This window comes from Taeniopygia guttata, chromosome 4A (assembly GCF_048771995.1).
Source record: "Taeniopygia guttata chromosome 4A, bTaeGut7.mat, whole genome shotgun sequence".
Classification (NCBI taxonomy): Eukaryota; Metazoa; Chordata; class Aves; order Passeriformes; family Estrildidae; genus Taeniopygia; species Taeniopygia guttata.
The window spans coordinates 7,797,751-7,825,397 of NC_133029.1; the positions used below are offsets into that span (position 1 = coordinate 7,797,751).

General features: G+C 37.4%; 1 protein-coding gene across 5 annotated transcripts in view; it reads right to left on the reverse strand.

Moving 5' to 3' along the window:
* Positions 1-27,647, reverse strand: part of KLHL13 (kelch like family member 13) — a 77,433-nt gene that overhangs the window by 22,379 nt on the left and 27,407 nt on the right. For 3 of the 5 annotated variants that reach the window (XM_072929104.1, XM_072929103.1, XM_032748358.3), the window contains 2 exons: positions 1,322-1,463; positions 12-144 (listed from right to left, as the gene is read on the reverse strand). In XM_072929104.1, coding sequence (XP_072785205.1) covers positions 12-144; positions 1,322-1,435 — 247 coding nt within the window. In that variant the 5' untranslated portion in view covers positions 1,436-1,463. Of the gene's footprint in view, positions 1-11; positions 145-1,321; positions 1,464-14,607; positions 14,721-15,202; positions 15,711-27,647 lie in introns of those variants that run through there. The other 2 variants (XM_032748355.3, XM_032748357.3) reach the window with 2 other exon arrangements.

Below are 27,647 nucleotides of genomic sequence, written 5' to 3' on the forward strand. Positions count from 1 at the left end.
AAAAACAACACCTGTGAACATGGCCTTGAAGTAATCACTTGCAGATGCCATCATTGCTCTGTGGACAGGGAACACCTCATCACCATCTCCAGGAACGAGGGTCACATCGCAGAGCAAACCTTCCACTCGCAGCTGGTCAAAACCCTGCAGGAAAAGCACAATGCAAAGCATCCCTTGGATTTGGGAGGAGTAGGAATTTCTTATTTCCCTTATGTAAATATTTATTTACTTTTATGTATATGTGTAGTGTAGGTCCAAAAAAGTAACAAAAAAATAATTTGTCATCTTAAAACCATTATCTGTAATATATTCAATGATTAGTATTCATTGAAAACAAGCAGAATAATCATTATTTTCCAGATACAGCTGATGAATGCCAAGTACATTGGGCCTTAGAAAGTAGTTTTATTCAAATAATTAAGTTCTTTTCAGGAAGGAGTTTATTTTGTAAGCTTTCACAATAGCAGTTGTTTCAGGTAGGAACTATCATTTTTGGACCTACCCCTTCTGGTCACATATGCATTCTAGATATAATTCTGTTCCACAGCAATTTAAGGGGTTTGCAGCCTACCAGGCTACCAGTCTGTGACCTGAAAGGAAAGTTGTTACCTGGTTCTATGATTATCAAATTTGTTACCACAGCAACATGCTAAAAAACCCCAAAATAAGCTCCCATTATACATCTGATCTCTGAATTACTTATAACATCTTGTAACGTAATAAAAAATAAAATCATCTACAGCAGCATCCTAGAGCAAGATTTCTTCCAAAGATTTGCTTGGTTGTGTATTCTGGTGGATGGATTAAATACTCTCCTCCTTCATTCACCACGGAACAGAAACTCAAGCATAAAACATTTTCCTTCAAACTGGTATTTTTCTAATACTAGCAAAAATGTAAATATTGTCTCTATATTGTTTTACCACACAGTAGTGCCATAGTCAGACTCAGCACAGGGCATTACACCAAACCTGGCAGGGCTCTACCATTTTAGGGATATGCCTAATATAATTAAATAACGATATTTAAGTGAGCTTCTTTGATACAGCTGTTACATCAGAGTTTAAACCTTGTTACCTCAAGGAACTTGAGAGTGGACTGGGATATGACCCCAGGAAAAGACCAGGTTTTTTTTCCAAGCTACTGCTAAAAGCTGAGCCTCCATCTCACAGGAAACCAAGTCCCAAGCACTGACAGCACAAGAACATGAGAGTTTTTGAGTCTTTATAGGAATTACTAGACTAATAAAATCTATTGAGTGGACACGTTGCTTAGAGCAGCCAAAGTACAGCTCAATACAGGCATGAAAATATTTCATTACCTGTAATACCACAGAACTGTGAGTATTGCTGGTGAAAAATCTGGTGGTTCCTGTCTTCGAAGACTGCAGATGGGCAGAGACGCCCATATCGCTGCTGCCAAGAGACACTTTCATATGAGGATCCTCCTCTTCCACCAGGGATCTAAGGAAATTGGAACAGAGAAACCTTAAGATCAAAGCCATTTTCGTTCAGTGATCTTTTGTTCTAAACCCACAGTCTTCTGGGATGAAATGTAACAGCACCGAGGCTACAGGAAAAAAAAAAAAATCAGCAGGCAACAGAATCAGTCCTTTGTGGTTCCCTTCAGCTAATTCAAGAAAGTGAAGCGTTAATAGTGTCTAAAAAGGCATAACTGCTTTTTGGCTTGTAAGTTTTTTCTTTTCCTTCCATCCCCAGCTCCTTGATTCAGACACTTGCATGTTATGTTATTTCTATAATCCAGTATTGTGGGATGTTTATAGAGGTTTCATCTGGTTTCCAAAATCAATCATCATAGTTTTCCTTGCCAAACTGGTGAAACATTGAAACTCTAAGTGTAATATTAAAAAAAAAGTATTTTCATTCTTACAGCTTGCATTACCTCATCCATGCATGACTATTCATTATAGAAAATCTACATCATGGAGTTTCAAGCTGCAGCTGGAATTTTTAACCTGCTTTTAGAAACACACAATTAGAATTACTTCAGAATATGATATCCAGTGTTCTGCTACTGTCCAGGCAAATACTTAATAATTTTAATTAAAGATTTGATTCCAAGCAATTACTGTCCAAATCTAGACAGGATGAGCTAATTTTAGGTAGAACTGTTAAAGAATTACTGCAGTATTATTAGCCTATTTTAATCTTCAGATATAAATTATGTTACATCTGAGAGCCTAACTATGCTAACCTGTAATTATTATACTATGTAAATAAAATTCTTCTACAGAAATATTAATAACAACTAGTTTCTGTTATTTCTGTGATCTAATGTTCTACCTCTGAGCCTGTGTAGAGGTATAATAAATATGTACACAATTTTGATTAGCAAACATAAGCCATTATTCCACAGAAGAGGGCATCTCCATTATTAATCAAGTATCTCCATATCTCAAAAAGATTTATAGCTGTTTGACATAATTGCTGCAAATTTCAGATACAGAAAAATTTCCAAATTTTAAACACACAGGTTAAAACATTGGCCTTCAAACTAGTTTCAGAAATTACTTTAAGTAACAAGAACGTGCTTAAATCCCCCTCCTTTTCCTGAGTTTTGATTATGAGCACTATGTAAGGACAAATTTGGAATTTGTGGAAGCAAAATAATTTCAGAATTTCATTTAAAAAAAACCCCAAACATTTACCCCCACCTTCTTCATGTGCAAAGACCATGTAGAGCACTTCCTGAAACTCACATATTACCCTCATAGCATAGATATGCCTTGTTCAAAGCCATGAGTACAAAAGGTCAGCTACGAAAACATACTCAAAACAAATTCACCATTCAACAGCATACATGGGTTTGAAACAGTGAGATTTTATACACACAGACATAACATTGCAGGAGCAAGGGTACATCCAAACAGCTGTGACTTCTAATCTACTCAGCTGAGTAAAGTAATGTGGATGAACTGCAGCATGCAAGATTTGTGCTATTTTTGGAACACAATTATCTCTATTTTATAAAACAAGTCCAGAGTCATTTAAACAAAGTTTAATGGTATACCTTAGAAAAGGGTTCTCCAGACTATCCCTGCATCCAACAAATACAACTGTGCAACAGAGCAGCAAGCAGTTGCTGGCTCACAATCCAAAATACTTTTTTCACTTGGTTCTAGGGTGTTTTGGGTTTGCTGAGTTCTGTTTATTTCAGTTTTCATACAATCGCATGGAGGCAAGAGTCTTACATAATTTCAAAGGACATCTAAGTCTCTAAATTTGTACATGTCTTCCTAAGAAGAAATACAAAATAATGTGGGGAGACTCACAAGCGTGGGTGGGAAGAACAACAGATTCAACAAGCATGAATCTGACTCTTTGTTCTTGAAGCATCTTCCCAAAATGTCAGATCAGATAGATGTTACATGAAGGAGTATTTAAAATACTTTCTCTGAACTCAGAAGAAAATACAAAGTGAACACATAATTTAAAACCATTATGAAAAGAAATAGACAAGTAAACCAACCTCCTTGGCTGTTTGGAGTGGGCTTTTTACCATGTTTGCCACATCACTACTTGACTTCCTGACAGACAGCATAATTCATAAGTTTTACGAATTAAGGCAAAGACCTAGAGCATGGGATAATGGAAGCATTCTTCTGAACATGACATAACTTCCCATAGCTCTGTTCTCTATAGGTCATCCTCTATAGAACACAATGCCTTGTCAAAACTGCACAGCCAACAGAGTGGATATAATTATATAAATATTAAAATACTTGCCATACCTAAAAGTAGACATTTGACAAGTCTGGTGTGGCTATAAGCAGTTCTCTACCTGATTTTCAATATATAATGAGCAGTTCTCTATCACACACATAAGCTCAGCAGCTCACCACCTGAAGCTCTTCTGTAGAAAAGATTTTCACTATTTCTCTTCCACATTTGCTGTTACATATGGACAGAAACTTGCACATGTGAATGAGCCATTAAAAACTGAAAAATCCACACTATAAAAATTCACCAGAGTATAACTTTTACAATTCTAGTCCTAAACTTTAACTTGTCCGCATATGTGAATAAAGACAAGCAGATTATAATAATCCTATATGGGTTTTGGCTTATATCTAAACAACTATGACCAAAATAAAAGTGATGTGGGTTTTTTGTTTCTTTGTGGAGACTTGGGGATTTTTGTTTGATTTGTTGTTGTTAAATACACCACTACAGCTTAACAGTTCTGGAGGGCTGTGCATCCTCTCCCTCCTGCAGAAAGTGGCATTCAGCAGCTGGCTTTGGCAGAAGTTCCAAAGCAAGTCAGCAATAACACCTGGCGATAAGGCACTGATCCCTGAATCCCAACCCTGTGACATTCACCAGGAGGGAAAGAGCAGTCCCAGAGTGACCACAAATTCTGCCTGCTCGGTAGCAGCTCAGCATTTATCTCCACACACCACGAAGAACCTGTCTTTGTAAGACAAAGTGAAATTGCAACAGTGCTTAAGGTCTGTGTTAACAGCAATACACAAAGAGCAAAACCCAAGCATTGCGTCATGAATCCTGCAACAAAATCTTAAATATTCAGAATGTAGCTTCTGATGCAGGGACTGTAACATTGAGATTCAGAAATAACTCTGCCATTCACACCCAGAACAGATGGGAAATGTGCCGAATGTCCAACTGACTTCCCAACAAAACCACAGTAAGTACATCTGTCTTCTTTGGACACTTACCAAAGGCATTATTTACATTTATTAACATAGGTCTACTAAGCACTATCATTAACTCAATAGTAATGAAGATAAACATATTGATTTTTTTTTTTTACTTTAAGTACAGTATATCACAATTAAGCATACTACCAAAGGAGAAAGTTAATTCACTTTCTAATTAATTATATTGTTCTGATCAATAGAAATCATTAAACAAGAAGTGCGGCAGTACCATTTTTAACCAGAGTTTTTAAAAGTTAGGAAATAAAAGTTAAGAGAAGTTAAAACTACAGTAGCATGTAGTGAGAATTCACAACAAACTGCTCTAAATGTGGATGTTAAATCCACCTCCAACACACACACTTGGTCTGGAGAGGGTTGAACATCATAATAGTAAGACAAGGGAATGTTGGACTTGAATTAACATTGCAAGAGGAAGGCAGAGGAGCTGCCTGACTTTCTGCAACCTCTGGGAGCACTGGCTTTCAGCTCAGAGAAAGGTGCCCGAGGTTAATTACTTGCTATCACAAAGTAGGTTGAATCAGAATTTTCTTTCTAACCGCATGTTGATTCTTTCAAGTACAGCACAGTCTTTTTCTTAGAGGCTACAACTAAATGTGCTTTTCTCATGACTCCAAGTTAATCCTCCAAGTACTTCCAACTGATATTTTTGTAGTGATGAAATATGGAGTGTTCATTATATGGATATTAACATGCATTAACTTTCCAGCAAATACTGACAAATTTCACTGGCTGGAGTTACAACATGATTCACAGAGGCAAATTGCTTTCTAAGCCACTTAGCAAGTATTAACCTGTTGAAACAGTTCAGAGACATCCAGGTGATGCATGATAAGCAAAGATCTTTGAAAATCGTGACAGAATTTATTCTCAACTAGAATATCAAATCATGCAGTTGCCATTTTGTAGAGCTTAGTGGCACAAATGAAATAAACCAATATTCTGTTATGACATTTTCTTCAGTAGTAGTCAAGTTTATCCTGATGCACCAGGAACAAGGCAATTAAGAATATTATTAAGGATTTGTTAATTTCCAACAGTAAACCATTCATCTATTTTTCAGACTATGGTAGAAACTCTTTGAAAACAAAGTAAGGACATCAGCTTACAGCTACAGATATTTTAGAGTGCATGTTCTCCAATTTATTTAAAACCCAGTCTTTACATAACTCAGTAAAAGCTTTGCCAAAGCCAGATCAGCCAGAGAGCAAGTTCTTAATTCGGTGAAGCTCAATAGCTCATTTTTGAAAGGACTATAACCTTATTTTCTCTGTCAAATTACTGCTCAATAAACCATGACCACAAGTGTTCTGGTCGCTGCTAAAATGGCTTCTGGTGCAATCACCCCTGGCACGTGCCAGCACTCTGGTATTTATCAGGTAACACGGACAGAGATTTCAATTTCATATTAGGTTATTCTTAGTGCAAACCAAATCTTTATGGTTTTATGACCTATCAAAAAAAAAAAAAACAAAAAAAACCTGGTACATCCCAGGGCTATGCTATGCATGCACCTATGCATGTAATTCACTAACGAACCTATTAATTAAAAGGCCAGTGAAATACAACAAAATTTTCATTTGCTATTAAAAATACAGTAACTTTTTACTTTATATGCAGAATCTGCCAAAGAGTATTTAAGTAAGCTTAGGTTCTTAAAAAAAAATATTGACTATATTGCTGTCTTCCCATTATGAACAGATGTTCCAACTTCCTGAGTAATGAATTTAGGAATTCCCCAACAAAGCACTTGGCCACCTTGGAGCTCAGTAAGCAGAATGGATAGGGCAGTATTGTATTAAAGAAAATCTCATCATATGTTTTAAGAAATTCAAATATTAATATAATGTAGATGAAAAAAATTATGCAATCACGGTATTTCACATTTCGATTCCATATCTTCTATTCATACAATTTCAAGAAATCCTTTATTCATACAAAGAAGTTACTTTTATACTTGTCCTCCCCTAAAATAACATCTCTTCCTTTTATTACAACTTTTTATCAAGAATTTCTAATTTAATTCTTTTATGGTATCAGCAACCCAGTAAAACTAGCTTTTATCAACTGCTAATGATTTCTTACTATGAAAAAGTTTCTATAGGAAATGCAAGTTCATATTTTAAAACAGATACATGACTCCGGCTAGGAAAGAAAAGGAAGAGAAAAGGTAATTTTTGTTCCAATAGGTTGGCATAGCAAATTAACTCCTCTCCACAGACCAAGGAGCAGGTTCAAACTTCAGTTCTGGCTTTGGGGCACACAGGAACTGACACTGCTGCTGCTCAAGAGCCGAATGAAACATGAACACAAGAACAACCCTGGAAGGCAGGACCTAAATTGCTTTGCATGGACACCTCTGAGACACACACAGTGCATTAGGAGTGGGAATCATGCCTTTTTGTCCTTTATCACTCTGACCGGTTGTCCTACACTATTGGCTTCAGATGTCACTGTTTTTACTGGACAGTTTAAAGACCAAATTTTTATTAGATGAACTTGAGGCTGCAGCTGAAACTAAAAACACCTTTTATTTGTCTAATCAGGCTACTGATTTTGTTTAAAATGCTATTTAATTCTGTTCACTTGAAAAGGGCCACCACAACCAGAAGTTTACAGACCTTCTGCCTCAAGTGAATTATCATTGCACTGTAACTACTGTGAATGCAATCTCCTAAAACAGCTAATGGCAGCTGGTGCTGAATACTGCTTGCTTTGGACAATGCTCTGATGTTTATACTTTAATATTTCACTTTTTACACCTGATATTTTCCATACATTAGATGGGCAGCAGTAACAGCTGAACATTTAAAAATATTTGCTTAGTAGCTTCATACTGAGCTCTTTAAATCTCCACACCAGGAGAAAGGCACAAAGTAAAACTTACTGTTTCTTAAATTAAAAAGCATATAGGTGTCCCATTTTCTATCTTTCCTCTAAACTGAAGGTGTTCTGTAAAAGTGAACATAAAAACAGGCTCTATACAATAGACCAAAGCAGTGAGAAGTGGGTTTTCACTTTGACAAGGCTCTGGCCAAGGGAAGTAGATGAGGATACAGGACTTGCAAAGCCCCCAAAACCAGCAGAGAGGACGAAGGTCGTTTGTAGGCACATGCTGTGGGTAGAGGCAGGCAGTGCCCCAGCTTTACCTGCTCCTCTGACACACCCACAGCACAAGATGCTCACTGCAGTGACCAGCTGAAGAAGGTGAAGTCAGTACAGAAGTGATGTAGCCTGAGCAGCTCTGCCAGCACCATCAGCAGAGGCAGCAAGGCTACAAAGGGGAACAACAACCACAACCTCACTTGAAGGACAGGGACAATGACATGTGCTTAACCACAGGCTCCAGGTGAAGCTATTTCTAGAAGCAATGTTTTGGAGACTAGTACTTACATGTCAAGCCCTAACCTTTCACTTTTTTTTTTTTCCCCTAGGACTTCAACATACAATCACTGTATTGTGTCCAAGCACACAAGCCCACAACAGAAATTATGAGAGTTACAACAAACACTCAGGTGACTGAAGATATTGTCACTGTTCCCAGCACTGGTGGATCTCAATGGCAAGTAGGAGAACACAGAAACAAAGATACTCCCAACATCACTTAAACCTTTTTGCATCACTTTCAAGTAAGGCCACACTGCGACCAAAGGCAGCAGAAGAAGACTGAGCAACATCAACTGTTTCGGTATGAATTCCCAAGAATATGCACACAGAAAACATTCTCTTCAAAACTCCTTCTTAAACAACTAAACAATCACAGGTCTCAAGCTGTTTGCAGCATAATTACAGCCCGCTGGTTAATTCAAATTTGTTTTCCTCAGAAACAAAGCAATATTTGGCTCAGTCACTGCTATAAAGCTTTTATTCCTAACAGCATTTAATCTCTCTGGGAGCCTTAGCATCACATCCACATTTATCTGTTTGACAAAGGGTTTGCATTCATTGAGCCATTCGTAGCTTAAATCTGCGGACTTGCATTGTTTAGTGATGCTAAATTAGAAACAGTTCACTAATGACTTTTTGCCAAAGTTGGTGTTTGTCTGTTGATTCCTACTATTAGAAACAGAAATTCAAGAAAATACACATTTTATAGCTTTTCTACATAAGGAGAACTATTTTATTCCCTTAATGTTGAAGAAGGTAAAATAGAAATGAGATTTCACAGTTTAGGCTGGACTAACACTGCATGTATTTTCTGCTCTTTATATTTGGTCTTAAGTACTCAAGAGTTAAACAAGAACTTTGACTAGGCAGCTTAATACTTCCTGTGTATTACAAAACATCAAAACCATTCTGCATGCACCAGAAGATTACAATTGTACCTCATGTGTCCTTAGTTTCCACACACAGAAATTAGTAAGTTAACAGAATGGCCCCTCAGAGACAAATATAAGCCTAAGGAGGCACCTGCACATTCAATATTTGGTCATAGAACACACATCCCACTGTATTCCTGCAACCAAATTAGGAACTACTCCTTTCAAGAGTGCTAGAGGTTTTTTCTCTATATACTGGTCAGAATAATTCTGATAACTTAAAAGTCAGTAAGATTCTGACTCTAGGGTTTGGGTTTTTATTTACCATTCCTCTTGCTCAGTCACCTCTCACAGATGTTTTAGCATTCTTTTATGCAGTCTGCTGGAGAGGACGTAGAGGGGCATTAATTACTGTCATTTGTAAAATATTTTTTCCCTATGTGATAAAGTTTTTGAACTATGCACATATTATTACACTACAGTTCCCATTACTGCCATTTAGAACAAGCAACTACTATTTTAAAACCCAAAATTTCACCAAGCACTTTTTGAAAATCCATAGGCAGCCCCATCCAAATGTCAACAGAAAATACCACTTAACACTAGAAAAGTCAATGAGTAGAATGTGACTGGAGAACAAGATTTTTTCACCTTAACAAAGAAATAATGGCAAAAATAACAAAGTGGCAGAACTGACAGGCTGGCAGAACAGGCTACGCAACATATTCTAGATAATTCAATAAAGATGCTTTACCATGTCACAACACAATGTCAATATTGCAACAGCCTGCTGTATAAGGAGAAGTGTGCAATTTTGGGGACTTCTAGGCCACATCATCCCCTATAAAGTCTCCTCAGAAAAAACAGTAGCCCCAGGAGTCTTCACGATAAACAAGCTGGAGGTTTTTTCTCATTTTTATCCGTTTATTACAGCAATGAAATCTGCTGTACGAATGAAATTTCAAACTTAGAATAATCTATTGAAACACCTATTATATAAAGAGCAGAAGAAATACCAACAGGCACAAAGGAGAACTCTATCCACAAAATTTCTGGGATTAAAAGCAATCTCCTACTAGTACGATGCAAGCCTCTTCTACTCCCCACTCATCCAATTCATGTTTTGCATGTATTGTCAGATCAGTTTAAAACATATTTGAGGTGAGGTGCATATTGGCTTTCAACATGTTGAAGTTTGAAATATCTAGGAAGGAATGTCATAAAATGGAAATATTGCCACAGACAGGTGCATGTGAATATCGTGTAGTCTGTCAAATGCTCAGGTCCCAACAAAAGGGTCCATTTCCTAAAAAATGATCTTTGAAGGCAGCAGACACACATAGGGTGGTCTCACCAAAGAGAACTAATGCAGGTGGTCTGATGAATTACACACATACACCTTTTCCCATTTAAGTGTATATCACTGTATAGCATAGATTAAAGAGCTCATTGTAGAGCAAAGCAGATAGTTGGAAGAAGACACAAAAGCATTAACCTGTATAACCAATATAAGCAGCTAAAGCTAATGCTGCTTACTCCAGAGTATTAAGAATTTATTATACTTTTCTGCATAGTAACTGATTTCCACTAAAACAAAGCATTTCCTATCAGACAAATTTCATAACCACATGACTCAGGATAGACTGTGTAGTAAACCCTTTGATAGCAATACATTTGGAATAGCACATCTGTTTATTTCTCCTAATATTAGTCAGTCATTTATAAGAACACATGCAAAGGATACTTTCCATTTGATACTATTCCATATCAAAGATAGAAGGCACTAAGATTACAAGTGGATTATTTTGAAATAAGAATTCTTTTATTTTACTTTGAAATTGGAATGCAGGTGACTAAAACCACTTAATTGAACATTTCACTTTCTAAAAAAACAGCTAAGAATATTCATGCATGACATAACCTTAACAGAACAGACTTCTGTAAAATGTTTTTTGCAAATAGTATTTTTGCATTATTGAATTCTTTGTAGATGTTCATCATAGCACTTTAATCTCCTGAGTTTCCAAAAACAACACTTCTATTTGTATTAATGGAAGATGTGCACTATTAAAAAAAAAAAAATTACGTTACTGGTGTGAATAAGAAAGAATTCTCTTAGTTCTTAATGCATGAGATGCCATGCACCATGAACAATAACTGGGACTCATGTTCTTTATGCCTCAAAGCTGTTAATTCAGAACTGTTCCTCAGCCTCGCTGTAGTAGTGCTTTAATTCTTAACCTCTGCTTATGTCAGCCACTGCTGCTTTTTTGTTTTGAAACATTGGGCAGTCATGTTAAATAAGAGCCATGATGCAATGGGACACCACTTTTTCAAGTGTTATTCACTTTCTCCTTTCCTCCTATTCACTTGCTGAAACTGTCCACCTAATATATGAAGTCACATAGGTCTCTCTCCACATAGTCAACACAACCAAAAATATGAATATAATTTGACTAGTGGTGCATAAGCTTGCTGTAACAGCTTTCACAATGTTTGACAAACAGCATCTATATTGTAAACCCACCAAAATAAGTGCACGAAAGAAAATGCATCCTGACAAAGGTGTGTGCATGTACCCACAGCTGCATTCCTAACTTATACACTAAGCCAGCTGCCCTACACCCACATATATTGGCATATGCCAGTCTTCCAAGTCTAATGAAGTCTAATTTTCCCTAAGCAACGTCACTGGATCTCTCCAGCTTGGGGGAAAGTACAAGCCACTCTGGATCAGTTTCACCAGAAGTCAGGGTATGTGTGCCTTCCTCATCCCTCTGTATAATGTGCAGAGTTCCCTCTCTGCAGTCAGGATGTCCTGAAAATATCCCTGATATATAACTGGTGGTATAGAAATCCACCAGCCAAGAGGCAGCAAGCCCCTGCTGCTCCTTCCCATTGTCAGGAAAGGGGTACCAGATCCTGCAAACCAAGCAGACTTCCCAGTGACAGAACCGTGTCCTCACCTGCAAACTCATCACACCTCAGCTTCTGCAGGTCCTTCATTTCAGGTACTGCCCAGCCACAAGCTCCCCACGGCACAGATCTCTGTGAGATGAGCTCTTCACACTCATTTTCCCCCATCAGCAACCACCACAAACTTCCCCAGCAGAGTCTGAGCTAAGCCTGAAGAGCTGCAGGACAGCCAACATTTTCCAGTGGCACTTTGTTCGTCCAAGAAGCCAAATCTGCTCACAACCACCAGTCTCAGCATTTTGAGACAGGGAAACTGAGGCAGAGTACAGCTATCAGGTACACAAACTAAAACACTCTAATAAAATCTATGCATCCTGATCATCAGTTTAATCTCTAGAAGATGTTGCTTGTAAATCATAAGCAGGATGAAGCTTTTAAAGCTAAGATCAACTTTATTAGAGGAACCTGAAAAACTGGAATTTTATTTTAAATACAAGGAAAAAAATAAAAACTAAAACAATTTTTTGACCTTCCTACTTTGCATTCCAAAGTACACTAAAGCCCCTATTTTGCAAGATTTAGATGTCAAGTATCAAAGGGATTAAAAGCTCAAACATACCTTTGTATACCCTAGATCCAAAATATTTAGTAACAAAGTGTTCATCTGTGAATCCTAGAGTTTTATAGTCATTTATTTTACATCAATACGTGTTCCATTTCACACACCACTTATTTCTCAACCCTTTACTCAAAACATAAGCTCTTTGCCAGTGTGCAAAGTACTACTTACAACAGAAAAGTTATAAATATGAAAAACATCAGATTATATAAAACAGTATCAAATTTACTGTTATCTCTACAATGAAGGTAATTAATCTGATCACCTATTTTACTGGCCAACCTGAATGACAAGAGATTTTTTAATTAGTTGATTTATATTGCCTAATCAAATAGGTGCCATTTTGTAATGTTTCTCGTTCTTTATAATAAAATATATGAATAATTTTAGCATTAGATATATGAGTCCTCCTAATGCCAGGTCTGTGTGCCAATAAAGAAATGTCTTCATAAACATTGAGATACATTGACTCATTATCAAGAGATGATTAAGGCTGCTGATCACATATTTCTCATGCTCCAGATAAGCTCAGCATCATATAGTTTAAACATGATCACTAAACCTGCTCATACTTTCAAAACACTGAGATAATGAGCCACAGATCCCCATCACAAAGGCTGGAGCGTTCTAGGGCTAAGATTAGCACTTTAAAGGGGACGCACAAAAGAAATGCTCCCTTTCAGCAGCAGAGACATCAGACTGGGCTAGTTCTGATTTTTCTTGCATTTAAGACTATTACAGTTTAAAAACAACAGCATAACATAAAACACTAATGACACTGTTTTCCTGAAATAGGTTCAAATGTCTCACAACTTTTATCACCATGATACTTTCCTTATATTTAAGTCATATTTTTTAACAACTCAGAATAGGTAGCAATTTACAGGAAATAGCTTCTCTTTTGGTAGCCTTAAGTACATTTGATGCTTCCCACAAAGAGACTGAAGCACATCCACATCTTGTCGTAAGATTAATTAATCTTAAATGTGAGTGTGCCCAGCACAGGTTTTGCACAGGTTTGCTCCCCCAGCCTTTCAGCCCGAGAACAATAGTGACCATGCACATGGCGCTGGGTCTTTTCAGCCCCACCACAACAATGCCAGGCTCAGCAACAATAGCAAAAAAGACATTTAGAGAACCTGTGCACCTCTCTTACAGCATGTACCTACTGTAGCTGAAGCAAAAGCCTATCTGTAAGCAGACAATACGTGCTTAAAAGTATTAATATTGTAGGTATTAGGCTGGAATTTTATTGCAAAGCAGTAGTCTGTACAACAATTTCCAGATAGAAAAGTCACCTACACTGCTACCTGTGCATATTAAAGTAACTCTTCCTCCTTTTGGAAGAGCTGCTTTCCTGAAATAAAGGCAGAAGAAATTCAGTACCCTGAGCTTAATAGTTTTATATCACAGAAGGAAAAAAAAGCCACCTGTATATGCTAACATAGAACTCACAGCAACAAAAGGTGAACAAAAGCTGCATCAGGATTTGGCAAGACAAAGGCACACTGTGAAGCTACTTTACACTGACAACCTGTATAACTATGTAAGTATTCAGATATGAATGATTCAAATTTATGTTACAAGCTTTTATTGTAACTTTTTTATAAAGACATTCAATTTGCATTAAAGCTAAGAGTTTAAAGAATAAAACAAGACCAAAGCAAGATGATTTCACCTCTACAAGAACTCACACGAACAAAAGTGCAATACAATACAGCAGGTGATTTCAAGCTCAATTTCCAAATGAAATAGTCAGGAGAGGAAAATGTTCACATATACACTATATAGAAAGCCTGCCAGCCTCAAAGCTTAACTTGTCATTTCAAGATCAGCTCTACAAATTAACACCACCACAAACTTTTCAAATGAACATACACAGTATCATTACGAACAGGGCTTAATCTGCACAATTTCTCTACGTTTCAACAAAAAGGGAAAGACTTGACACGACATCCATCATGAAACATCCAGGATAAAATCGAGAGGGGGGTCTACATAGCAAATAAGATAAAATTCTGAGTGCCAATGTCATTTAATATGTATCAGGGTATTTTGCCACAGGGTAGTCTCACAAAAAGAATTCCCACCTTATTATCCTCATTTCTCTCACTTACATGTATGCTGGAGAAAGTGGCGATGACCTGGATGTTTTAAGCACAGGAACTGGGAATTTCCAGATAGCAGGAGAGCTCGTTTTCCATTTCAATGGCATGTTGTCACCACGGTACTACAATAACAGTAAACAGCGTTTCCATAACAGACTACCAACTAGGACTTCCATTCCACACACTACTGACACAGCAGTGGCTGCTGCTAAGAACAAGGAAATGATTCTGCCAATGCCCTTAAACCGATGCTTCCAATCTGTAAAACAGGGCTGTAAGGCATCTCCTTTTAAATCCTGCTGTCCCCTAAAGCAATATGATGATTCTATCCTTCTAACTCAACAATAGTGCCACCTCGTTAGGGAAGCACTGACTGCAGTATATGTTAAGAAAAAAAAAGAAAAGACTGCACTCTGCACACCAGCATAATGCAGCTTTATTTAATAAAAGCAGCTAATTTTTAAAGTACTGTTTCTGATGCTATTGTTCTACCTTAACAGGGACACTGCAGCACTGTACTATATTCTCTTCCTATTAACCTCATTTCTGACCAATGGAAGCAGGAAAAAAAAAATGGGTTTCATATGAAAATGAAACAACATACCTACTCAGAATACACTTGTCATCCTCTGAACATTCTTCTTTTGAGCTGCAACAATACAAATGGGATATAAATCTCAGCATAGCCTTAGGCCACGGCTAATAGAGATCAGTGACTAAATTCAGCAGCCTGTTTTCCTCCTGTGCAAGCTCTGACCAAACAATACAAGAATGCCATTATAGAAAAAGCCCATTGCAAAAATCAGTCCTTCTAATCCATAGCTAGGAAGACAAAATAAAGCAGAAATTGCTGCAGGTTTCTGCATGCTCTTCTAATAGCTTCTGGTTCAGGATGCTCTCATTTTCCTATTCTCATTTCCAAGGAGGAAGAGCAAAATCTCATGCATTTTACAACATGATATGGGAACACAAATATCACTCTGTCTTCTGCAGTAGAGAAGCAGAGACTAGCAGGCTGCTAATAGCAGTCTTTGTAGGAACGCTATCAACAATCTAATTCTCAACGCCCCCCCAGCAGCTCCCAAATTGCCTCCAGAGCTGACGAAGCAGATGGTCATGCAGGTCCCCATCAGGGACCACTCTGCAGCTCAGGGCTCTGCTTGGTGACCTCCCGGGGCTGACGACAGCGGGGAGCAGGGAAGGCAAGCTATTAAAAAGGGAATGGGGAATTTAATAGCATCTTATGCAGAAGCAGAGCAGGATTCTAGGGAAAAGAAGGCAGAGATTTTGCTATACTGATTACCTTACAGGAAAAAAATATATCACCTCTAATGTATTGCCACAGCAGACCAAATCAACCAAAATTAAGATATTTCATCTACAGATTTCAGAATAGTCTCTGTACAGCATGACAATTTTTCTATTCATCAGGACAGCTTAATCCTCTCATTAAAAAGCCAACACCCTGTCACGCTGCTTAGCAATAAGAATTGAACAGGAGCTATTTCTATAAATGTCTATAAATTTATTCATTCTAGTAACATTTAGCAACACTCTGATAGGGTTCTGTAACAGTGAAACATTTTAAGTTTCACGGTTACAAAATGTTTTTCACAATGTTAAATTCAATTTTGGGATGAAATCACTAGGGAATAATTGCTGCTCCCGATCACCATTATTAAAAATGTATAAAAAATAGTTTGGGGCAAGTTGTTACCAAAATCAAAGGCAAGGAATTAAAATAACACATGACAACCTCACTCAAAACGAGATGCACTCCTTGGACAAACAACTGAGGGTCTCTCTCACACTTCTCTGAAGTTCTAAATTACAAATGAGCAGCATTAACCCAGGCAACAAATTTCACAGGAACTGCTGCTACTGGGATGCTGAACAGACACCACTGGGTATGACAATAGTGTTTTATTGCTGTGACTATTAAGAAACACTAGCCCTGCAAAAACATCCATGCCGTTTTAGTACAGTCATACTTTGAGCAGAAGAATTCAAGTATTTACATGCCAACAGACATGCTTGGCTACACTCTTGGTCAATACTGTGTCCAGTCTCTCACACACACAACAGACTAGTACATTGTGCCAGCTCTGCACAGAAGGTCTAGAAATCAGGTTGAAAGATGTTAGATAGCAGCTATTATAATCACAAAGTAAAAAAAAAAAATCATTCATTTGCATTCACATACTCAGCTTTGCTTTTACATTCACCATTATATAGGTGGTGTCTTAAAATACAATAAGCAAACACTTATAAGTTACTCCCTCCCTCACACCTCAGTGCAACCAACTGGGAACTGCTTGTAAAGCCTCTGTCTCACTGTTCTGCCACCCCCAAGGAGATCTTCACATGTTTTATTTATTAAGAGCAGTGTGACTAATTTAAAAAAAAAAAAAAATGAGGCTAAAGACAATCAATGGACCCCTTTTCCAGAAGTAACTCCTGAAATACTCTTTTGATCAGTACAATAAAATCCAACTCAAGCCACAAAGTCATTCCCAAGCACTGACTGACATTGAAGTCAATCCACACAGGCACAGAAATCAGAGTTACTTCTCACTTTGCACCCCAACAAGATCATTCACCCTAGAGGGCAACATGAGTCCTCAAATACCTGTTCTCCTTTGTGTGCTCCTAGTTCCACTTGTTTTTCCACTTACTCTAGAAACAACATAAATAAAACCTGAGCAGGAAAAACAACCATTTTTTTTTTCTTTAAGTACAGGAATTCCAAGCACTGCCAACCAAATCTCCTCCCAAAGTCCAGCACAAACTACTCCACCAAACAGCCCATGTAGAAAATCCAGAATTGAAGAAAGTAGCAGTGCCAGGTACTCTAAAAATAGGGAAATGCTTGCCACTTGCTAAAGAACAACCATGTGAGAAATGAATCACCTATCCACACATAAGGAGAAAAAACATAAATCCCATTTTCTTCCTGACAGTCACAGATTGGTTGCATATTCATAAGGAAAGTACTATTATTATGTATTTTATCTTTTACATTAACTATTTCTAAGACAACAGAACATCTCAGTATATAATTCTGATATTTTAATTGAGACTCCAAAATAACATTTTAGCTGCACATTTAAAAATATGGGAAAAGTAATCTGATCTCCTGGAGTGCATTGCACCTACTGAATATACATTTTTATGTTCTCATATTATATAGCTTTGCCACTCATCCTCAAATGAAGGATTTTGAGGGCCAAAACCAGCATTACAGCTCTGTGCAGAATACTCCTTGCTGAGAAAATACTTTCCCAGTGAAGTGCTCTGAAAACATACCAACTTGGCACACAAACTGGAGATGTGCTTTAAGTTTAAAACTCTTAAGTGCTGAAAATCCCATGATAGCTGCACAGATTAAACATAATTTAGGGGCTATTTGAGGGGCTTTTTCTGTAGTTTTCTTACAAGCAAGTTTACATTCAAAATTAAAAGCATCTACTATTTATAACTTGCTTGAAGTTATATTCTACTTATTATCCAAGTCTGCCACACATCCTTAATTCTGTGTACAAAAGATGAGAAAGTGTTTGGGTTTTAAGCAACTATTTCCATGTTTGTTTTTCCAAAGCTGCACTGAGCACAGACAGTAACTGACAGAGTATCACGAACTTCTGCACAAAACTTGGCCGTAAAGGAAAGGAACAGGTGGTATAAGAAGAAAATAGTAAATAATGCCACCAAAGGCAAGATCCCACGGTGCCATTTTACAAACCTGAAACCTTAAGCAAGGCCAGAAGCAACTGACTGGGGCTGAGCAGCAGTGCAGCTCTGATCCCACAGAGAGAAGACTGAAAAGTGCTTGTGATAAGAGAGGACAGTATTTCCTAACCTTCTCCCTCCATCCCTGTACCTACATCCTGGTTCACTATTAACAAGCAAAATGTGGCCCCAAATGAGAAGAGCAGGCACACAGCATTACACTCAGCAAGCACAGGACCAAATCACACACAGAGTTCCCTTGCCAGGGCACTGATCACAGCATCTTTTCTGAAAGCTCTCCCTGATCTTCAGAGCAGGAACACAGCGAAAACCACATCCCTTGTGACTCTCTTCTTTTTCTGGGGATCTCCTCTTCCTTCCTCTGTGCAACTCGAATGCAAAGCTGCCACCACATTGTGTCACACATAGCAACTGTCAACACATTGTCCTCTTACAGCCCACTGTGTTCACAGTTCCGGGGCATCTGTACATCCAACAAAACTTTTAAACCATTTATGCATTTCCCATAAGACTTCCCTTCACAGTTGTTCAAAAAGAAGAAAAAGGCACAGGCAGAAAGTTGTTTCAGAGCTCAGGCAATATAAAACTGTTCTAGTCTGAACGTATTTATTCTTACCCTTTGAATGCCACCTGAATCTTTGTAGGAAAACCAAGCAGAATAAAAGTCAGCTTCTAGAGATGTTGCTGGGTTTTCATCAGTTTGTACAGATAATGAGTTTAACCTTTTTTCCTCAGTTCTTAAACTGTTAAAAAAAAACAACTGAAAAAAAATACTTGCTCAATCAAGTGATTTGCTGTAGTTAAAAAATTGCTGTTCCACTTTAACAGGCTACTTACCTCTCTCCTTTTATTCATCTCTTAGGTGTCAGAGGAACCAAAAGCACTAAGTGAAAAGTAGGGTTATGCTACATCTCAACTTTCTCAGGTTTTCCAAACCCTTTCTAGCATGACCCAAAAAGTCTTCTCACTTCCAGAACCTCAGGCTTCTTAAGCTTTCCAGAAAAAAAAAAGTCCAAGCTACAGTGACAGTATGATATATATCTCCCATTTTCACTGAGAAACGTAGACAACAGAAAGGTCTTAATATTTGTGTCACAAACTATTTCCTACTGATAGTGTTTAAATGAGAGAAGAGGCCAGACTCAACAACAAAAGTACCTTGAAATGGTAGTGGTTAGAGCAGTAAACATATGCAAACTGCTGAGGTTCTTTTCCCCCACACCTGTGTTCTAAAAATTCATTGATACAAAAGCATGTTTCCATTTTAAAATGTGCATTTGTTGTATGATAAAATACCTGGTTTATGATATTAGCAGTAGCAAAGCTCACTCCAAACTGAAGGCAGAAAATCAGCTTCACATAGGGAGGAATTGCTCTCATCTTTTCTTTATCTTCAAACCACCAGCCTGCTGAGCTGATGCATCCTACACCACACAAAAGCATTTTGATACAGAAGAAAATAAAGCAGAACCCCCAAAATCCAGCAGAATATCCCCAAAGACATGAAGTTCAAATGCAGTAATCATTTCAATATCCACATCATTTCAGCCATTTAAATATGGCTGCAAAGGCACAAGTCTAGAAACTGAAGAAAAACTGACTGTGTGATAATTTAATTGGCTTTCTTACTCAGCTCTTTCCACTTCACATGGGTGCTTCTCATGCCTCTACCTCTGGCTTTTCGGTCTATTAAACTGCAGCTGTTCCAATTACTGGAAGAGAATAATTAAAAGATGGTGTTGACAGTACTGCCCTATATATGAGTCAGTTAATTAATACAATTTCTTTGACCATACCTCGTCAAAATATTCATACCAAAATTCATATGAAAGGAAAACAAATCTTTGCCTAAGGAAGAATCCAAAGAAAAACACTGAAGTCACATCTGCAGTCCTCTCACAGCAACACTGGAACATTCCCCAAATACTGAAGCACAGAAAAAGATTGGCAATATGCACCTGGCAATGCTTTTACTGAATTGGCAACTTTTCTGGAAACATTAAAAATCTAAGAAACAGTCTTTTAATTAATTTTTTAGAATTTCATTAAGAAATTAGCTTTAAAATTGCTAAAGACAGTTTTGACAATTATACCTGTACTTTGACTGGCTACCTGCTATGCTGTCTCAAATTTTTTTATAACTGGGGATAAAAAGGCCCTCAGACATCAGATATAAGTTGCAGCAGCTTTTAGAAACAGTTGTACTGTAGACATTAAGGTGCATGTGATGGATAATAAACAGATCCATCCATAATCTCATCTCATAAATGGATCAGAGACGCTTACAAAGTAGTTGCTATCAAATAAATTTAATTCTTTTAAACTGGGGTGACTGCTCATGGAACAAGGAACAGTCATAAAGCATAAAGAAGTGAGATAAACTGGGTTTGCAGCCAACCCCTCCTGCTGTCAAAATGCTGTAAGCAGTGCAGGTTCAAGTCACTACAGCAGTATGTGGGGCCCTTTCTCAAATATGAAAAAAATCCCCAAATCTTTAAATAGTAAGTTAAGCAGTCAGGGCATGTCCTGTGTGTTTAACAAGGAGTGCTACAGTTTTCTATCCACTCACTCAGCATTTTTTCCTGTATAAATTAGGAAATTGCTGCAGTAACATTTTCGGATGCATCAACTCAGTGAAAAATATTATACATAAATATACATATGCATACTATATATATGGGATTGTGTATATAGCATATATACACACACATTCACACACAGAGTATATATATATATATATATATACACATTATTTCTATATATATTTGACAAATACACATTACCCTGCATCTGACACAGCCACATCCCCTTCCCTTCCACACACCTCAAATAGGAGAATTTAAATTCTCACAAGATTTTCAGACTATCAAAGTTCTTCAACAAACCAAATATGATGAGAAGGAATCACGTTGAGAAATTAGTTTCTCCATTTCACACATTCTTCAAATGTCCATAACCCTGGTCTTTGCAACATTCATAAATGAAAAAGAAAATCTTACAGTCTAAGTTTGAAACTTCTGAAATTACTCAGCAAAGCGAACATTAAAAAAAAAAAAATAACACGCCATTTCCTCTACATAAACATTCAAAAAAATTCACGCCATTTCCCATTTCCAATCAATTATTTTTAAAACTATTTAAGTAAAATTTTGCTCAAATCCTGTCAGATTCCCAAAAACGTGCAGGAAAAGGGAGACAAGAAATGCACAAATTCAGTCCCTGCAGTATTCACACTTTAAATATTTGGAAGCATTCATTTATTAAAATATTAAAGCCTGTCTCAGGTATATTTGGTAGCTACACAAAGTTTCAGACATATTTCAAATATTCTGAAGTGTGTGTTTCTTGCCATGAAAGTGAGTTTTATTTCATGCCACTTATGAATGTGTTGCATTTTATTGTGTGTATTCTTGAAGAGAGATTTTTCTAAAATTGAGGTAAGACTTGTCAAGATGCACTGTTTACTTAATTTCAAGACACAGGTTATAATATTTTAAAAAATAATCTTTCCTTGGATAAATTACTGTTATGTAAAATTTATTAGGTAAAATAAGGTCTTGAAACACTTAGCAGGAGGTAAAACCAAAGTGAGATAATGAAGGTTTCCAATTTTTGATCTAAGTCCACGTACTCTACTAACAGCACACCACCAAGGAGAAATGCTTTTGAATTAGCACCAATTTATTCAGAGAACTTGGCTCATCTTCCCTGGGTGATTATATCTAATAAATCAACACAGAAAACTGAATGCACAGTCACAGAAGCCAGACTGACCCTGATGAAGGTAATTGTCTGAAGTAACAGTATTTTTATTAAGTCAAACGGTGAACTACAAAGAATTTATTTCTAAACAACTTCTTCACAGCTGTTATAGTCTGCTGGCTGCTCAATTTATTTTAGTAAAGTATGCCTAAACGCATTTACACATCAGACTCAACTGCTCCAAATATATTAAACAATTTAGTAATGGAACAGAAGCCAGGACTGAGCACCAGCCATGAACAACTTCAGTATTTCCTGCACCACAGACAGCAAACTGCAAATGACAGGAGTCATGTGCTGGGTAACATTTTTTGGAAATATTCTCAACTTTGTAGGCTTTTTCTTTCATTCTTGCATTATTTATATGGAATCTGTTGGTCCTCTTGCATTCTCTAAATCCTACCATCTTTATCCATTGGAGTGTGTTTTTGTGGTCCTGCACACCTACGTAAATTGTCCCTGATGAAAAGAGAAGAGCAGGTGTGGGGAGGTAAGAACAAAGCCTTGATCACTGCTCTTGTGTGCTTCTGTAATGACTCAGTCTCATTAAAAGCCAAAAATTCCAACTTTTCCTGAACACAGGAATTCCTACTGCATTGTCACCTCTGATGTCTCCAATCCACAAAATCTCCACTGTGAACACTCCTGACACCTCTAGTCAAAGGCCAGAGTCCCTCAGGAAGGCTGACAGAGAATGAGATTGAAAAGGTTTCAAGAAAGATGCTGATGCTTCAGGTTGTCAGAAATCATTGTGTGCAGCCTGGGAGCCATAAAAACTGCAGGCATGCATCTACCAGGATGCCATGGCCACTGCTCTGCAGCTGGCTGGATTCCTTCAAGGAGTCACAAAAGGGACACCCAGGTGCAATCAATTTAATTTCCTGCCTTCAGATACTCTGAAGCATATTAGATACCAATTTTTACGAAATAGCAATTTGATCCTAAAGTTCAGCTTGCCTCCACACAGGGACATGTGAAAGTCTTAGGCAGCAAAAAGTTCCATTTCAAACTTGTCACTAATGTTAATTGTTTATCACTAGTGTTAATTTCTCACAATCAGTGAGAGGAGAAAAAAGTATAATTTCTCTGCACTAGAAAAGGAGTTTCAGGACCACAGATAATTTCAAATAAATGCCATGAGAACAGGTGATATTAGTACCAAAACCAGAACAGCTAACAGGCAGTGTGGGAAAAGAGAGTCTTGTACTAAATTTTCATTGTACAATCAATAAGTGTACTCATGACACAGAATTAGTCTCATCCTAAGGATCGTCAACATTTTAAAAACACTTGCAACTTTCAAAATGCATACCTTGCTTACATTTAGATTTTTCCAGGAGACAAAAAAATACGATCACAAAAACAATTCTTCATATGAACTCACTCCGTTTCTCTGAAATACACCAATATGTTCTACTTCTAAATCACTAAATGTTGAAACTCTTGTGTAATAATTAAATTATAAACAGAATATTACAAACTGCTTTCATCTTTAGCAGATATGAGAAATAAATTTAAGGAAAATTCCATGTTTCCTAGGCAAAGTTTTGAAATATGCCAGTTAGTTATTTCAAATATGTAATGGTAGGCAAATATATAAGCTATTAATTCATTTCCAAAAGCAGGTTTAAAGTTTTAAAATATTCACTTAGCAGTCTGGAAGAACTCTGCAATTGCAATACCCCTATTTAGTGACAATCTGGATAATTTAGGATCAAATGAGGACATACTGCTTTGCATAAATTAATTGCATATAGCAAGAAAAGTACAAGCTGATTTTAGAAAGGCCCATGGAAGAATGGCAATCTTACTTGCATTTTTAAAAACTGTGAACTATTTTAATCAAATACTTTAGTCTTATGATTATAAATATATATTATTTATGAAGTTTCATAAAACTTCAGACATCTGACTCCTATTCAAAAGTGCACTTCAGTGCTTTCACCAATGTCCATGTAGCAGCTTCTATAGGTCATTTTAGCAGCACTCCACACACTCCTGACCGTTTCCTACATCTTTACTGAGATATGTGGCCACATCCCTTCACCTGGCAAAGCCCCCTTCAGAAACACAGATCTGAAAATAAATCCATGAAGCTGAGAGGAGGAGAAGACTGCAGAGAGGTGGGTGGGAGGCTCAGCCCAGTGAGAGCCACCACCAGCACAGCTGCACCACTTCATTCCACCCACATCATCTGGTCAGGAAAGAAAGGGTCTAAATTCTGCAAATAATCTAGGCTCCTATGCAAAACATCCCTCTCATCTGTGCTGCTCTAGTGAATCACAGCAGGCTCAGGAGATATCACAGTAGAGAAAAAACAAAAAAGAATCAATAGATGTGCATGGTGTAGAGGTCCTTGGGGTGAAATAGCATTGCACAGCTGTGATGCACGAAGACACTGTGCAAGAGTCAGCTAAACCAAGAAATATCTATATTTCAGCACCTTCTGCAGCTGCAGTAATGTACTTTTCTACAGCTGAATATATTTTTTTGGAGCACACATAAAGAACACCAAGCAACTTCGAGCTGGGACAAGCCCTTCACTGAAATAGTTCTAAGTAAAGCAGTTGTAATTCGGGGCTTTGTCTGCCAGAGGGAGCTGAAGGAAAGCAAAAAAAACCTCATGCATCTCATTCCTTCAAAAGTTTCAGGGTTGTCCTACACGTTACAATTAAGTATTCTAACAAAAAGGGGGTTGAATGTAAAATCCACCCCAGCTGCACCTGGCACAGGGCACCCCTGCACTGACACCCCACTACCAAAACCTTGCCCCATCAGTGCCCTCGCTCTAGGAGGGAGTTCTCTACAACTCTGAATAGAAACAATACCTCCATTTAAAATTTAACTACTTTTTGATCAACACCATAGTGGAGATGACTGCTCCAGAGACAGACCAATAAGGAAAGCATCAAATAAGATGCTATCTAATACCTTCTTTCATCAGCTTGCCAATAAGTGCAGGACAAACTGCACAAAGAATAAGCTTCCAGTTAGAACACGACACATATCTGAAAATAGATTGTCATTAAAAGGCTCACTGGTCTTTTTTGCACACTCTTTTCACATGCTGCTTCTAACACCTAATGCTGGTACACCTAAAAACCTGCCTGTGGTTAGAGGTGCTACCACACAAAACTATAATTTATATGTTACCATACTAATAACTTATTTTTTTATAGCACTTGCTAAAGAGCTTAAAAGAAATAGGAATTGGTCTCATTTTGCAAATTGATAAAGGAAGCTATTTAAACAAGATATTCATGGAAAACTGGGATTCTATAAAACAGCTCAGGAAAGAATTTCACTGCACACATACTGGATGACCCCTTTCTTTCCCCCTGCATTTTCAGGTAAACTACTTCCACTTCCAAAAACTTTACCTATAAAAACCTGCACACAACGGTTTTGCAGGTTTTTTTTAAAAAAAAGGCAGACGGGTATACCTTTAAATAACTCTTTTAAATGCCAAGGTCTAAGCTGATCCAGCTACCCTCAGATCAAAATTTCACCAACAGCTTTAAAATCGGTGCAGTAGCATTGTGTGCATTTCTTGTAATCAGAACCCTTTTAGGAAAACCAGTTATGCCACCTTCTGGTATTTAAAAGAACTACAGAGCAAGACAAATATTTAATATATTCCCATTTTAAATGAAAAAAAAACAGTACAAACAGAAAACTCACTTTATCTATGAAACTAATGAAAAATACTACTTTTTTTAAGCTTTGGTTGATCTGTGCAACATCACAGCTAGGACTAGCTAGGCTGGAGTAGTTTGCACCCAGCCTTGAAGTTCCCAAGTCCATACTACCCAGGAGATGGATTTGATGGTCCTTAGGGGTCACTTCCAACTGAGGATATTCTATGACACCTACTGACAAACACAGCACCCTTCCCACACATTATCTGGTCTGAGACATGAGCTATTCTGCTCTTTGCCCCATCTTACCAGCTGGAGCAAAGAACAGGGAAAGCAGAGAGTGAAAAGAATTAGAAAACTTGTGGAATGACTTCTGTACAAGAATCAACTTTCAGATTCGACTTAACAGCATGGAAAGCAGAGAGGAAAGAAGAAATACATTCAGAGTATATAATGTCACAAAGAGCATGGTAAATGTGGGGTATTTATTCATCATCTCTCCAATACAATAAAGAGAAAGCTTTACATGAAACTATCAGATGTTTGGTGGGAAAAAAAACAAAACAGAGGAAACATCTTCAAGTAACATGCCACAGCTATCCCACCAGCAAGAGCTTTTCAATAACTGGTTTTTTACAACACAGATTCACTGAAGCACAGTGAGAAAAACAGTTTAAAACAGAAGTGGTTATACCCAGTACCCCATAGGTGACTCCAGCACTCACATACAAGGCTAGCAATCAAACTTCTCCACCTTACCTCCCACTACCAAAACATCCTTAATATTATAGTGGGACACAAGCACAATTAGGTAGAAACAACTATAAACCCCCTTCCTCCTTTATTACACCTGGATCTATGCAATTAACTCTGCACTGATAAAAACACAAGGGAAGATGAATTTAAGCTATGACTTCAATACATTTTTTATCATTTCCAATCTATGCCTTCAATATAAAACTGTTTCTAGATGTCAAACTCCTACCAACAGTTTCTGAAGCAGAAAAGGCTTCAGTGAAGGAAGAATGAATGCATAGAATTAGGTATGAAATAATACTAACAAATCACGTGAATAACTGACTCCAAAGTGTGTCAACTACTACCTCACAACCCCTCCCAAGACAAACATTTAGTGATTCTCCAATCTTAGATAATCTCTGACACAGAAAGTAGGTATTTCTGACTATAATTTTCCACTGTAACTTTGAACTACAAAATTAACTATATGAATTTAAAATAGAATTTGTAAGTTTGGTGTAGGAATCCAACCCAAGACTATGCTCAGTCACTAATGTACAAACAGCAGAAATAAGGTAAGACAGTTAAATCAAAAGGACATCTATTTGCATGCTGACTTGCTCATCACACCTTCCACAAACCTCTGCATATTATTTCAGCCATGTTTACTTAGGTCTCTGCAGTATGTGTTCCATGGTATAATCATTTTCTGGATCTCTAAACAAAGCAAAACTTAAATTAATCAAAGCTTTGCTTTGATGTGTTCTTCCAAGTGCAGCACATTTTACTCATTCTGAAGTTCGGCAGTTTCATTTTCTGGAGATGCTGAAATTACAATTTTGCCCACACAAGACAGAATGATAATATTCAGAAGGGTATACAACTCCATGAGAAACACAAAACATGATTTGCATCATAAACAACACCATAAATCATGCTGCAAATAATATCTTATTTGCCTTAAAGATTTTACAAGAACCTCTGAAATAAGTAATGTAACAGCAAAGTTGCCCAATAATTCTTTAGGAGAATCATGAGTAACTCAGACCAGGCAGAATGTGACTGCAACCTGAACAAAGTCTTGCTACATATTGCACAAAGTGCTGCCAGGAAATTGCAATGCCATAATCCCACATAACTAACTGTTACAATATTTTTTTT